Source organism: Gorilla gorilla, chromosome 2 (assembly GCF_029281585.2).
Source record: "Gorilla gorilla gorilla isolate KB3781 chromosome 2, NHGRI_mGorGor1-v2.1_pri, whole genome shotgun sequence".
NCBI lineage: Eukaryota > Metazoa > Chordata > Mammalia > Primates > Hominidae > Gorilla > Gorilla gorilla.
Genome location: NC_086017.1, coordinates 18,511,058 through 18,525,321, shown reverse-complemented (window position 1 = coordinate 18,525,321; position 14,264 = coordinate 18,511,058). Strand labels below are relative to the sequence as shown.

The 14,264-nt window shown below is 51.5% G+C and overlaps 1 protein-coding gene and 1 pseudogene across 1 annotated transcript; one reads left to right on the top strand and one right to left on the bottom strand.

Moving 5' to 3' along the window:
• Positions 1-1,672: 1,672 nt before the first annotated feature.
• Positions 1,673-13,187, bottom strand: LOC115933961 (olfactory receptor 7E24-like). Its single transcript, XM_063703415.1, is given in 9 exon segments — positions 1,673-2,669; positions 7,108-7,183; positions 7,300-7,449; positions 7,967-8,175; positions 11,144-11,272; positions 12,427-12,525; positions 12,683-12,777; positions 12,906-12,936; positions 13,084-13,187. Coding segments are annotated over 9 exon segments (1,890 nt in total).
• A 217-nt stretch (positions 13,188-13,404) lies between these two features.
• LOC129532315 (putative uncharacterized protein FLJ45355) lies at positions 13,405-14,017 on the top strand (annotated as a pseudogene).
• The last annotated feature ends 247 nt before the right edge of the window (positions 14,018-14,264 follow it).

Sequence of the window (14,264 nt, the reverse complement as noted above, 5' to 3'; positions counted from 1 at the left end):
ACCATGTTGGCCAGGCGGGTCTCGAACTCTGGGCCTCAAGTGATCCGTGTGACTCGGCCTCCCACGGTGCTGGGATTACAGGCCTGAGCCACCACACCTGGCCAAGATTTTCTGTTTTGTTCCTACATAGAAGTGAGGATATGAAATATTTGTCATTCTCTGCCTGGCTTATTTCATTTGATATACAGACCTGCAATCGCATCCATTTTGTCTGCAGTGAAGAGGATTTTGTTTATTCCTTTTTAGGCTGAATAATACTTCATTGGGTGTGTATACCACAGTTTCTCAATTGAAACAAATTTCTAAAGAGCAAATATTTTTAAAATGTCTCAGAATGTGAAACTTCAGGGATGCTGTGCCCATTTTATTCTTTTCTATTTCACATCTTATGTATATGCAAGTGTATAACAAAACAGCAATCAAAGTGTGTATAAATCTATAATTTCAACAAATGTAAAATGAAAATGCTAAGTGGTGGCTGGGCGTAGTGGCTCATGCCTGTAATCCCAGAACACTGGGAGGCGGAACCGGGCGGATCACCTGAGGTCAGGAGTTTAAGACCAGCCTGGCCAATATGGAGAACCACTCTGTGTACTAAAAATACCAAAAAAAAAAAAAAAAAAAAAAAAAAATTAGCCGGGCATGGTAGCGCATGCGTGTAATCCCAGCTACTTGGAAGGCTGAGACAGGATAATCTCTTGAATACGGGAGGCAGAGGTTGCATTGAGCCGAGATCGTGCCATTGCACTCCAGCCTGGGCAACAAGAGTGAAACTCTGTCTCAAAAAGAAAAAAACAAAAAAGAAAAAAGAAAAAAATAGAAAATGCTAAATGGTAAGAAACAACAGCATAATAAACATTTGTATGGTGTTGATGGACAATGCATTTGAAGATAATATTTGAAGAAATCATATTACAATTAACTTCTGTTCTTACTCATTGGAGCTTGATGCCTCTAAAAACTTTGTCATTGCAACCACCTCTGGTGCTTAAAAAAAAAAAAAAAAAATCCACATACTCACACAGGTGCAGGGAAATCAGAATCTCAGGTAATGAGACCCAGGCCTCATCATTTGTAAGCTCCCCAGGTGATTTGACTCAAAGCCAAGATTGAGGATGGGTGACATGGATCTCTCCACATAACCTGCCTAAATAGATTCTCTAGAAGCATTTTATAAAGAAATTCCACATGAACTCTGGAAGAGGATATGAATTTGATGTACAGTATGTCCTCACTTAACATCTTTGAAAGTCTCTTGGAAACTTCACCTTGAAGCAAAATTAGGTATAGTGAAACCACTTATTCCTCACCAACATTATAACTACACAACTTTGAACGCACCAATGGTGTTGGAGGACCTGCTGTACATTGTTTCCATAAAGGCAATTTTCAGGGAATTCCAAAATGAAGTGAGGACTTCATGTATATAAAAAGATGGTTGTGATTCCACCTGGATGACAGGGTTATTGCTCAGAAACTAAAGGAGGCCACCTAGGTATAGAGGATTCAGTCGTGAGGTTTCTGCTAAACAAAGGATCCCAGAATCCTCACCCATTCCAGTGAAAGGTATAACGAAGAAAACAATATTCACATAGGAAATGCAGAAAGGAATAAAAGCCATCAAGCCACAAAAATAATGTGACTAAGGGGCAGGATTTGCAGATGTAGGGATTTAATGTGGTTGCCCTTTCTCACCCACACAAGAAAAAGGATGGAACAGATCATGAGATTCGACTGTTCTGCTGAGCAGCCTCCGCAGGGTGCTTTGAATGTCCCTGTTTCTCAGGCTGTAGATGAAAGGGTTCAGCATGGGGGTGACCACAGTGTACATCACTGACTCCACCACACCATTCCTGGGGGGTGGTGACACAGCTGAAGTCATGTTCACGCCAATGCCTGCTCCATAAAATAAGCAAACAAGTGCCAGGTGAGAGCCACAGGTGGAGAAGGCTTTATATTTCCCATCTGATGTTGAAATCCTTAGAATGGAGGGAACAATTTTACAGTAAGACAAAAGGATCCCTGAAATGGGAAGAAAACCAAACATAGTACTATCGAAATATATGAATATGCTATTGATGACGCTGTCAGAACAGGCAAGCTTGAGAAGTTGAGATGGCTCACAGACAAAATTAGAGATTTCCACATTCTTGAAGAAGGTGAATTGTAACACAATCTAACTGTGCAGCTGGGAATCCAACAGGCTAAGGAAAAAGGACACCAAAACTAAGAAGACACGGAAGTGAGGATTCACGATGACTGGGTAGTGTAGAGGGCGACAGATGGCTACAAAGCAGTCATAGGCCATCACAGTCAGAAGCATGTCTTCTATACATGCAAAAAGGACCAAGAAAGACATCCGTGTCAGGCATCCCACATAAGAGATGACTCTGCTATGCGACTGCATGTCCACAATCATCTTGGGAACCGTGGCCGAGGTGAAACCGATGTCAGCCCAGCACAGGTTGGAGACGAAGAAATACATGGGGGTGTGGAGGTGGGAGTCAGAGCTGACAGCCAGGATGCTGAGCAGGTTCCTCAGCACCGTGACCAGATACATGGACAGGGACAGCCCAGCGAGGACGGGCTGCAGTTCTGGATCCTCTGAGAGTCCCATGAGGAGGAATTCTCAGACACCTGTGAGATTCCGTGGCTGTGACTTGGACACCCTGGGAAGAAAAGAGGATTGGAAAAATAAAAGATAAAAACCAGCCCTTAATGCTGTGTGTATATTTTGGATGCAAACAATTCACAAGGAACATTTTCACACTTGAGGACCATACACCGTCAGCAATATTTCTCAGTTGTGACAAACCCAAAAATCTCAGAATTATTACATGATTTACTTTTTTCTTTTCAACTCCTTCTGTACATACTACTTTAGAGAAAATCCACTGAAGAATGTTAGAAGACCAAAACGTCATATATAACAAATCCGTGATCTCAGTAAAATATGGCCTACTCTTTTCAGAAAAAATAAAATGCAGTGAAGATGCTCTTCTGTCTTTAAGAAAAAGATCTCAGCCTAATTGAAAGAAATTAAGAAGCAGTGAAATACATTCTATTTTATTTTGACACCGTGCTACAAATTCCTTTGATGTGGAATATGTAAAAGGATGATACAAGAGCTAGGACCGCATTATGTCAAAATGAAATCGAACCTTAGAGTTCTTAATCGGAAGACCTTTTAACATGCCAGTTACTTTTCATATTTATTATCATCCTTAGGTTTTCTGACATCATTTCTTCATAAAGTACATGCACACTCAAATACGGGAGCTGTGTTTCCAAATGAATTGAATATATAACTCTTGGCCGAACGCCATGGCTCACACCTGTAATCCCAGAACTTTGGGTGGACGAGGCTGACGAATCACCTGAGGTCAGGAGTTCCAGACCAGCCTGGCCAACGTGGTGAAACCCCGTCTCTAGTGAAAATTAAAAAAAAAATTAGCCGGGCGTGGTGGCGGGTAACCCTAGCTACTCGGGAGGCTGAAGCAGGAGAATCCCTTAGAACCTGGAAGGCAGAGATTGTACACCCTGTGATATTATTTTGGATATCCTAGGGAGATATTGCTCCTGACATCAGAGTGGGCGTACACCCTGTGATATTGTTTGTAATATCCTAGAAAGATGTTGCTCCTAATATCACAGTGGCTGCACACCCTGTGATATTAATTGTAATATCCTACAGAGATATCACTCTTAATAATACAGTGGGTGTACACCCTGTGATATTTTTCATAATATATTAAGGAGATATGACTCCTGATATCACAGTGAGTGTACACCCTGTTTGTACACCCTGTGATATGATTTGTAACAACTTAGAAAAATATTACAGCTAATATCAAAGTGGGTGTACACCCTGTGATGTTCTTTGTTATCTACTCGGTAGATATTACTCCTAATATCACAGTGAGTGTACAACCTGTGATATTATTTGTAATCACCTAGGGAGATACGATTCCTAATATTACAGTGGGTGTACACTCTGCGATGTTATTTGTAATGTCATAGGAAGATATTACTCCTAATATCAAAGTGGGTGTACACCATGTGTGTACACTCTGTGATATAATTCGTAATATCCCAGAGAGATATTTCTCCTAATATCACAGTGGGTGAACACTCTGTGATATTATTCGTACTATCCTAGAGAGATATTGCTCCCAGTATCACAGTGGGTGTACACCCTGTGATATTACTCATCATATCCTAGAGACACATTACCTCTAATATCACAGTTTCTGTACACCCTGTGGTATTATTCGTAATATCCCAGGGAGATATTATTCCTAACATCACAGTGTGTGTACATCATGGGTGGACGCCCTGTGATGTTTTTCATCATATCCTAGGGGGATATTACCCTTAATGTCACAGTGGGTGTACACCACGTGTGTACACAGTGAGATGTTACTGGCAATATCCTAGGGAGAAATTATGCCTAAAGTTACACTGGGTGTACACCATGTGTTTATGTTCTCTGATGCTATTCATAGTATCTTAGAAAGTTATTATTCCTAGTGCCACAGTGGGTGTATACCATGTGTGTACACTCTGTGATGTTATTGGTATTATCCTAGGGAGATGGTTCTCATAACATCACTGTGGGTGTACATCATGTCTGTATTCCCTGTGGTGTTATTGGTTATGTCCTGGGTTGATATTACTCCTAATATCACCGTGGGTGCACACCATGGGTGTACATTCTGTGATGTTATTCGTAATATCCTAGGGAGGTATCACTCCCTGTGTTATAGTGGGTGTACGGCCTTGTGATATTATTGGTAGTATCCTTGGGACGTATTACTCCTGTTATCACAGTGGGTGTGCACCCTGTGATGGTATTTGTCATATCCTAGGGAGATATTACTGTATACCTTGTGATATTATTTGTGACATTTTAGGGAGCTATTTCTCCTAAAGCCCGAGTGGGTGTACATCCTCTAATATTCTTGCTAATATCACAGTGGGTGTACACCATGAGTGATATTTTTTCTAATATCCAGCGGGGAAGAGGATGATGTTGCTTCCAATATCACAGAAGGTGTACACCCCCCTGTGATACTGTGCCGAATATCCAGGGAAGGAGAGGATGACATTATTCCCAATATCACTGGGGGTGTACCAACTCCCGCCAGGATATTGTTCTTAATTTCTGGAAGTGGAGAGAATGATGTTACTCCCAATATTACAGGGGGTGTACACCACCCCTGTTTGCAAACACCCCCCATGATATTGTTCCAAATGGCCTGTGAAGGAGTAAATATGACTCCCAATATCGCGGGGAGTGTTCAGCCCTGAGGATATTGTTTTCTAACATCCAGGGAAGGAGAGTATGCTATTACTCCCAATATCGCAGGGGTTGTACACCCTTTTGTGTTTCTGTGCCCAATATCCAGGAAAATAGAGGATGATATTACTCCCAATATCGAAGTAATTGTACAGCACCCCTGTGATATTCTTCCTAATATCCAGAAAGGAAAAGAATGATGTCACTCCCAACAGCATAGGAAATGTATACCCGCTCTGTGATATCTTTCCCAATATCCAGGTGGGGAGAGGATCATATTACTTCCAATGTCGCAGGGTGTGTACACCCCCTCTGTGATCTCGTTGCTAACATCCAGGTTTGGGGAGGATGACATTACTCCCAATGTCACAGTGGGAGTACACCCCCCCGTGACCTTGTTAGTCATTTCCTGGGTGGAGAGGATGATATTACTCCCAATATCGCAGGGGGTGTACACACCCCTGGGAAAATCTTCCTCATATCCAGAGGGAGAGAGGATGATATTACTCCCAGTACTGCAGGGGGTTTACACAGCCCTGTGATACTCTTCCTAATATCCACAGGGAGAGAGGATGATATCACTCCCAATATCGCAGGGGGGGTACACAACCCTGTGATATTGTTCCTAATATCCAGAGCGAAAGAGGATGATATGACTCTCAATATCGCAGAGGGTGTACACCCCTCCTGTCCTATTGTTCTGAATACCCTGGGAGGGAGAGGATAAGCTTACGTTGAATATTGCAGGGAATGTACACCCTCCCCCTCTGATACCCTTCCTAATGTCCAGGGGAAGAGAGGAAAATTTTACTCCCAATATCGCAGAGGCAGTACACCCCACCTGTGATGTTGTTCCCAATATGCAAGGGGGGAGAGGATGATACTACTCCCAATATTGCAGGGCTGTTCACATCCCCAGTGACATTTTTCCTAATATCTAGGGGAGAGACAATTATATGACAGCAAAGGTCGCAGGGTCTGTACATCCCTTCCTGATATTGTTCCTAATATCCAGGGGGGAAGAGGATGATATCAAATATGAAAGGGGGTGTACACCCCCCACCCCTATGATATTGTTCTTAATATTCATGAGGGGAGATGATGATATTACTCCAAATATCGCAGGAGTTGCTGACACTTCCCTTTGATATTGTTTCTGATATCCGGGGGGGAGAAAATCATATTACTTCCAATATTGCAGGTGGTGTATACCCCACCTGAAATATGGCACCGAATATCCAAAGAGGGAGAGGATGGTATTAATACCAATATCGAAGTGTGTGTACATGCCCCTTGTGATATAGTTTTTAATATCCAGTGGGCGGGAGGATATTAGTCCCCACATCCCAGAGGGTGTACACTACCCCTGTGATATTGTCCCTAACTTCCAGAGGGGAGAGGATGATATCACTCCCAATATCTCAGAAGTTGTACGTCCCCCATGATATTGTTCATCATATCCAGGGAGGCACAGGATGACATTCCATTGAATTTCGTGACAGGCGTACACGTACAGTGTGATATTGTTCCTAATATCCAAGAAGGGAGAGGATGATATTACTCCCAATAAAACAGTGGGTGTACATTGCCCCTGTGTTATTGTCTCTAATATCCGGGGCCGGGGGAGGTGGGGAGAGGATAACATTCCCTCAAATTTAGCAGGTAGTTTGACGCCCCTTGTGGTGTTGTTTTAAATATCCAGCAGGGAAGACAATAGTACTATTTTTGAAAGTCCGATTCATCCATTCCACCTTTCCGGAACTCTGAGGCCGGGAGGTGGCAGGCAGTTTCCGTGTGATCCCCAATACCTTTGCCATCTTCTGTACCAAGGCCGCCAAAAACGCAGGCCCGTTATCTCAGCCGATCCGTAAGGGCAGTCGAAATCTAGGAATCAGATTTCGAAGAAGCACAGGGGTTATCACGAGCTTTCTCAGTTCGTGTTGGATAGGCCTCCACCCACCCAGAGTAGGTACACCCAAGAACTAGTAAATACTTGTTACCTTCCCACTTTGGCATCCCTGTGAAGTCTACCTGGAGATCTTCAAAGGGGGCTGCTCCATAAGCTTGTACGCCGGGCGGAACGGCTCGACCTTGCCTCGCATCATGCTGTCGGCAGGTAACACACCGCTGCCTCACCGTTTTGGCAAGGACTGACAAATGCGAGATGTAGAAATACCGGCCTAACAATTTTTCCAGTGACTCCTGACCTCGATGGGTGGTTTCTTGCACAGCCAGTACAACTGCAGCTCCTAGCAACTGTGGCGCAGCTACTCTCCCATCTGGTAACCGAATCCATCCTTCCTCCATCACTTGTCCTTCCCTCTACCTGGAGAAAGTCCTTTTCTTCTTTAGAAGAAGTAGGTCCAAGATCAGGTGCTTGAGGGAGCACTGATGCCTGAAAGGGGGCAGATGCTGCTTTTTGAGCCTCTGAGTCAGCACGGGAATTCCCCAGACCCAGCAAGGTGGAAGCTCGCTGGTGTCCTCTGCAATGCATAACTGCCACCTTGTGGGGTTTCCACACTGCTTCTAATCATTGTGAAATTTCTTGTTGATATTTTCTGTCTTTTCCCCCAGAGTTCAATAGGCTCTTTTCTTTCTATCACGCTCCATGCACTTGAAGGGTTAAAAAGACATACCAGGAATCAGTGTAAATGTTGACAGTCTTACCCTCACTGAGTTCTAAGGCCCCAATGAAAGCAATGAGTTCAGCTTTCTGGGCTGCAGTGGCCTGGGGCAACGATCTGGCTTCAACAACAGTGCCCAGGGTTATCACTGCATACCCTGCACCTCTCTCTTCTTGGGGGTTGAAGAAGTTGCTCCCATTCACGTATAGTTCCCAGTCTACTGATGCCCAAGCCTGGTCCCGGAGGTCAGGTCTGTTAGAGTCAATTGAGTCCAACACTTCTACACAATCAGGCTCGACAGGGCTCTCTGATACCGGGAGCAAGGTGGCGGGGTGTAGGGTGTTACAAACTTCAATGGTTATATGGAGATTTTCACAGAGCAAAGTTTGGTACTGGGTGAGTCTGGCATTCGTTAGCCAATGGTGTCCTTTAGTATTCATTAAAGTCACCACAGCACGGGGGGCCTTTATGTTCAGGTTTTGCCCAAGAGTCAGCTTATTTGCTTCTTGTACTAGCAGGGCAGTTGCTGCTAAGGCCCTCAAACAGGGGGGCCATCCTTTAGAAACCCTGTCTAGTTGTTTAGAGACGTAGGCCACCGGCCTCAGCTAGGGCTCCACAATTTGGGTTAAAAGTCCAGCTGCCATCTTTTCTCTCTCTGACGCATACAATGGAAAAGGCTTTGTCAGATCGGGTAGCCCCAGGGCTGGGGCTGCCAGAAGTTTTTACTTTAACTCATGAAAGACTTGCTACTGTTGGGATCCCCATTCCAAATGTTCCTGGTCCCCGCCCCCTTTGTGACCTCATACAAAGGCTTGGCTAATACTGCAAAGTTTGGAATCCACAGTCCACAAAACCCCACAGCTCCTAAGAATTCTCTCACCTGCCTTCTGCCCTTAGGCTCTGCTAGATTGCAAATGACCTGCTTTCTTTCCGATCCTGGGCTGCGTTCCCACCCCTGTCAGATAGTAAATCCCAAGTAAGGTACCTGCTTTCGGCAGATCTGAGCTTTCTTCTTGGACACCTAAAACCCACAGTCCTCCAGGTGGGTCCTAAGGATCTTAGGATCCGCGATGGGGGTCCTAAGCCAGGGGGGGAAGAGGAGCTGGCTCTCAGTCCCCACTCTGTGGGGGGTTCCTCCCCCCCTGCGATGGGGGTCCTAAGAGCCAGGGGGGAAGAGGGGCTGGCTCTCAGTCCCCGCCTCGTGGGGGGTGCCTCCCCGTTCTGTGATGGGGGTCCTAAGAGCCGGGGGGGGAAGAGTGGCTGGCTCTCAGTCCCCGCCACGTGGGGGGTGCCTCCCCCCTGCGATGGGGGTCCCAAGAGCCAGGGGTGGAAGAGGGGCTGGCTCTCAGTCCCCGCCTGGCAGAGGGTGCCTCCCCCTACTGCGATGGGGTTCCTAAGAACCAGGGGGGAAGAGGGGCTGGCTCTCAGTCCCCACCTCGTGGGGGGGTGCCTCCCTTCCCTGCTGTGGGGGTCCTAAGAGCCAGGAGGGTAAGAGGGGCTGGCTCGCAGTCCCCGCCTCACGGGGGGTGCCTCCCCTCCCTGCAATTGGGGTCCTAAGAGCCAAGGGGAGAAGAGGGGCTGGCTGTCAGTCCCCGCCTTGCGGGGGGTGCCTCCCCCGCTGCGATGGGGGTTCTAAGAGCCAGGGGGGGAAGAGGGGCTTCCTCTCAGTCCTGGCCTCGTGGGAGATGCCTCCCTCCACTGCGATGGGGATCCCAAGAGCCAGGGGGGCAAGAGGGGCTGGCTCTCAGTCCCCGCCTCGCAGGGGGTGCCTCCCCTCCTTGTGATGGGGGTCCTAAGAGCCGGGCAGGGGAAGAGGGGCTCGTTCTCAGTTCCCGCCTCACAGGGGGTGCCTCCCCATCCTGCGATGGGGGTCCCAAGTGGCACGGGGGAAGAGGGACTGGCTCTCAGTCCCCGCCTCGCTTATCGTGCCTTCCCCCCCCACGATGGGGGTCCTAAGAGCCAGGGGGGGAAGAGGGGGAGAGGATGATAATAATTCCAGCATCGCAGGCAGTGTTCACCCAGCCTGTCAAATTGTTATTAATATCCTGAAAGGGAGAGGATGATATTACTCCCCATAATAGACAGATATGACTCCCCATAATAGAGCACGAGGTGTACACCCACCCTGTGATATTCTTCCTAATATACAGAGGCCGAGAGGTTGATATTACTCCAAATATCGCAGTAAGTATACACCCCCATGTGAGATACTCCTTCATATTCCAAGGCTGAGGGGGTGATATGACTACATATATGGCAGAAAGTGGAAACCTTCCAGGGATATTGTTCCCACGATCCTGGAGGGAAGAAGATGATATTACTTTCAATATGACAGAAGGTGGACACGCCCTCACTGATATTGTTTCTAATTGCAACGTAGGAGAGGAAGATATGGCAAGCGATATCACAGGGAGTAGAAACACCCCTGTGATACTGTTCTTAATATTCAGGGAGGAAAGGATGATATTACTCCCAAAACAGATGGGTGTACACCCTCTGTACACCGAGGGTGTACACTCATCTGTGAAACAGTTCATAATCTCCAGAGGGGGAGTTGATATTACTCACAATATGGTAAACAGGCTGTGAGTCCACCGCGGATCCTAAGAGCTGAGGGGGAAGAGGGGCTGGCTCTCAGTCACCACAGCATGGGGGGCCTTATGTTCAGGTTTTGCCCAAGAGTCAGCTTATTTGCTTCTTGTACTAGCAGGGCAGTTGCTGCCAAGGCCCTCAAACAGGGGGGCCATCCTTCAGAAACCCTGTCTAGTTGTTTAGAGACATAGGCCACTGGCCTCAGCTAGGGCCCCACACTTTGGGTTAAAAGTCCAGCCGCCATCTTTTCTCTCTCTGACGCATACAATGGAAAAGGCTTTGTCAGATCGGGTAGCCCCAGGGCTGGGGCTGCCAGAAGTTTTTCCCTTAACTCATGAAAGACTTGCTGTTGTTGGGATCCCCCTTGCAAAGGTTCCCGGTCCCTGCCCCCTTTGTGACCTCATAGAAAGGCTTGGCTAATACTGCAAAGTTTGGGATCCACAGTCTACAAAACCCCACAGCTCTTAAGAATTCTCTCACCTGCCTTCTTCCCTTAGGCTCCGATAGATTGCAAATGACCTGCTTTCTTTCTGATCCCGGGCTGCGTTCGGACCCCTGTGGGATAGTAAATCCCAAGTAAGGTACTTGCCTTCAGCAGATCTGAGCTTTCTTCTTAGACACCTAATACCCACAGTCCTCCAGGTGGGTCCTAAGGATCTTAGAATCCGCGATGGGGGTCCTAAGCCAGGGGGGAAAGAGGCACTGGCTCTCATTCCCCGCCTCACTGGGGGTGCCTCCACCCCCTGCGATGGGGGTCCTAAGAGCCAGAGGGGGAAGAGGGGCTGGCTCTCAGTCCCCGCCTCATGGGGTGTGCCTCCCCCCCCCGCGTTGGGGGTACTAAGAGCCATGGGGGAAAGAGGGGTTGGCTCTCAGTATCCGCCTCGGGGGGGATGCCTCCCCCTCCTGCAATGGGGGTCCTAAGAGCCAGGTGGGGAAGAGGGGCTGGCTCTCAGTCCCCACCTCGCGGGGGGTGCCTCCCCCACCCTGCGATAGGGATCCTAACAGCCGGGGGGAAAGAGGGGCTGGCTCTCAGTCCCTGCCTAGCAGGGTGTGCCTCTCCCCCCTGCGATGGGGGTCCCAAGAGCCAGGGGGGAAGAGGGGCGGGCTTTCAGTCCCCGCCTCGCTGGGGGTGCCTCCCCACCCTGCGATGGGGGTCCCAAAAGCCAGGGGGGAAAGAGGGGCTGGCTCTCAGTCCCTGCCTAGCAGGGTGTGCCTCTCCCCCCTGCGATGGGGGTCCCAAGAGCCGGGGGGGAAGAGGGGCTGGCTTTCAGTCCCCGCCTCGCTGGGGGTGACTCCCCACCCTGCGATGGGGGTCCCAAAAGCCAGGAGGGGAAGAGGGGCTGGCTCTCAGTCCCCGTCTCGCGCGGGGTGCCTCCCCCCCATGCGATGGGTGTCCTAAAAGCCAGGGGGGTAAAAGGGCCTGGCTCTCAGTCCCCGCCTCGTGGGTGGTGCCTCCCCCCCTTGCGATGGGGGTCCTAAGAGCTGGGGGGGAAGAGGGGCTGGCTCTCAGTCCACGCCTCGCGGGGGGTGCCTCCCCCATCTGAGATGGGGGCCCTAAGAGCCTGGGGGAAGAGGTGCTGGCTCTGTCCCCGCCTCGCAGGGGGTGCCTCGCCCCCCTTCGATGGGGGTCCCAAGAGCCAGGGGGGGAAGAGAGGCTGGCTCTCTGTTCCTGCCTCGCTGAGGGTGCCTCCCCCACCTGCGATGAGGGTCCCAAAGCCAGGGGGGGAATAGGGGCTGGCTCTCAGTCCCCGCCTCCCGGGGGGTGCCTCCCCCCCCGTGATGGGGGTCCTAAGAGCCGGGGGGGAAGAGGGGCTGGCTCTCAGTCCCCTCCTCCCGGGGGATGCCTCCCGCCAATGCGATGGGGGTCCGAAGAGCAAGGGGCGGGAAGAGGGGCTGGCTCTTAGTCCCCACCTCATGGGGGGTGGCTCCCCCCCTCCGATGGGGGTCCTAAAAGCCAGGGGGAAAATTGGCTGGCTCTCCGTCCCCGCCTCACGGAGGGTGCCATCCCCCCTGCAATGGGGGTCCTAAGAGCCAAGGCGGGGAAGAGGGGCTGGCTCTCAGTAACCGCCTCGCGGGGGGGTACCTCCGCCCCATGCGATGGGTGTCCCAAGAGCCAGGGGGGGAACAGCGGCTGCCTCTCAGTCCCCGCCTCGCGGGGGTGCCTCACCCCCGCAATTTGGGTCCTAAGAGCCAGGGGTGAAATAGGTGCTTGCTCTCAGTCCCCGCCTTGCGGGGGGTGCCTCCTCCCCTGCGTTTGGTGTCCTAAGAGCCAGGGGGGGAAGAGGGGCTGGATCTCAGTCTCCGACTCGCAATGGGTGACTCCTCCCCCTGCGTTGGGGGTCCTAAGAGCAAGGCGGGGAAGAGGGGCTGGCTCTCAGTCCCCGACTCACGGGGGGTACCTCCCCCCCCGCGATGGGGGTCCTAAGAGCCAGAGGGGGAAGAGGGGCTGGCTCTCAGTCCCCACCTCGCGGGGGGTGACTGCCCCCCCTACGATGGGGGTCCAAAGAGCCAGGGCGGGAAGAGGGGCTGGCTCTCAGTCCCCGCCTCGCTGGGGGTGCCTCCCCCCACTGCGATGGGCGTCCCAAGAGCCAGGAGGGGAAGAGTGGATGGCTCTCAGTCTCCGCCTTGCGAGGGGTGCCTCCCCCCACTGTGATGGGAGTCCTAAGAGCCATGGGGGGACAAAGGGCTGGCTCTCAGTCCGCGCCTCGCGGGGGATGCCTCCCCCCCTGCGATGGGGGTCCTAAGAGCTAGCGGGGGAAGAGGGGCTGGCTCTCAGTCCCCGCATGGCGGGTGGTGCCTCCCACCACTGCCACGAGGGTCCTAAGAGCCGGGGGGGAAGATGGGTGGCTCTGAGTACCCGGCTTGCGTGGGGTGCCTCCGCCCCCTGCGATGGGGGTCCCAAGAGCCAGGGAGGGAACAGGGGCTGGCTCTCAGTCCCCACCTCGCGGGGGGTGCCTCTCCCCCCTGCAATAGGGATCCTAAGAGCCAGGGGGGAAAGAGGGGCTAGCTCTCATTCCCCACCTCGTGGGGGGTGCCTCCTCCCCTGCGTTGGGGTTTGTAAGAGCCAGGCGGGGAAGAGGGGGTATCTCTCAGTACCCGCCTCGCTGGGGGTGCCTCCCCCAACTGCGATGGGTGTCCTAAGAGCCAGGGAGGGAAGAGGGACTGGCTCTCAGTCCCGGCATCGCGGGGGGTGCCTCCCCCCCTGTGATGGGGGTCCTAAGAGCCAGGAGGGGAAGAGGGGCTGGCTGTCAGTCGCCGCCTCGTGGGGGATTCCTCCCCCCTCTGCGATGGCGGTCCCAAGAGCCAGGGGGGAAGGGGGGCTGGCTCTGAGTCTCCGCCTCGCGGGGGGTGCTTCCCCCCCCTGCCATGGGCGTCCTAAGAGCCAGGGGGGAAGAGTGGCTGGCTCTCAGTCCACGACTAGCGGGGGGTGCCTCGCCCCCCTGCGATGGGGGTCCTAAGAGCCAGGGAGGGAAGAGGGGCTGTCTCTCAGTCCCCGCCATGAGGGTCCTAAGAGTCAGGAGGGGAAGAGGGGCTGGCTCTCAGGCCCCGCCTTGTGGGGGGTGCCCCCCCTGCGATGGGGGTCCTAAGAGCCAGGGGGAGAAGAGAGGCTGGCTCTCAGTCCCCGCTTCGCGGGGGGTGACTCCCCCCCCGTGATGGGGTCCCAAGCACCAGGGGGCGAAGAGGGGCTGGCTCTCAGTCCCCGCCTCGCAGGGGGTGCCTCCCCCCCCCCCGCTATGGGGGTCCTAAGA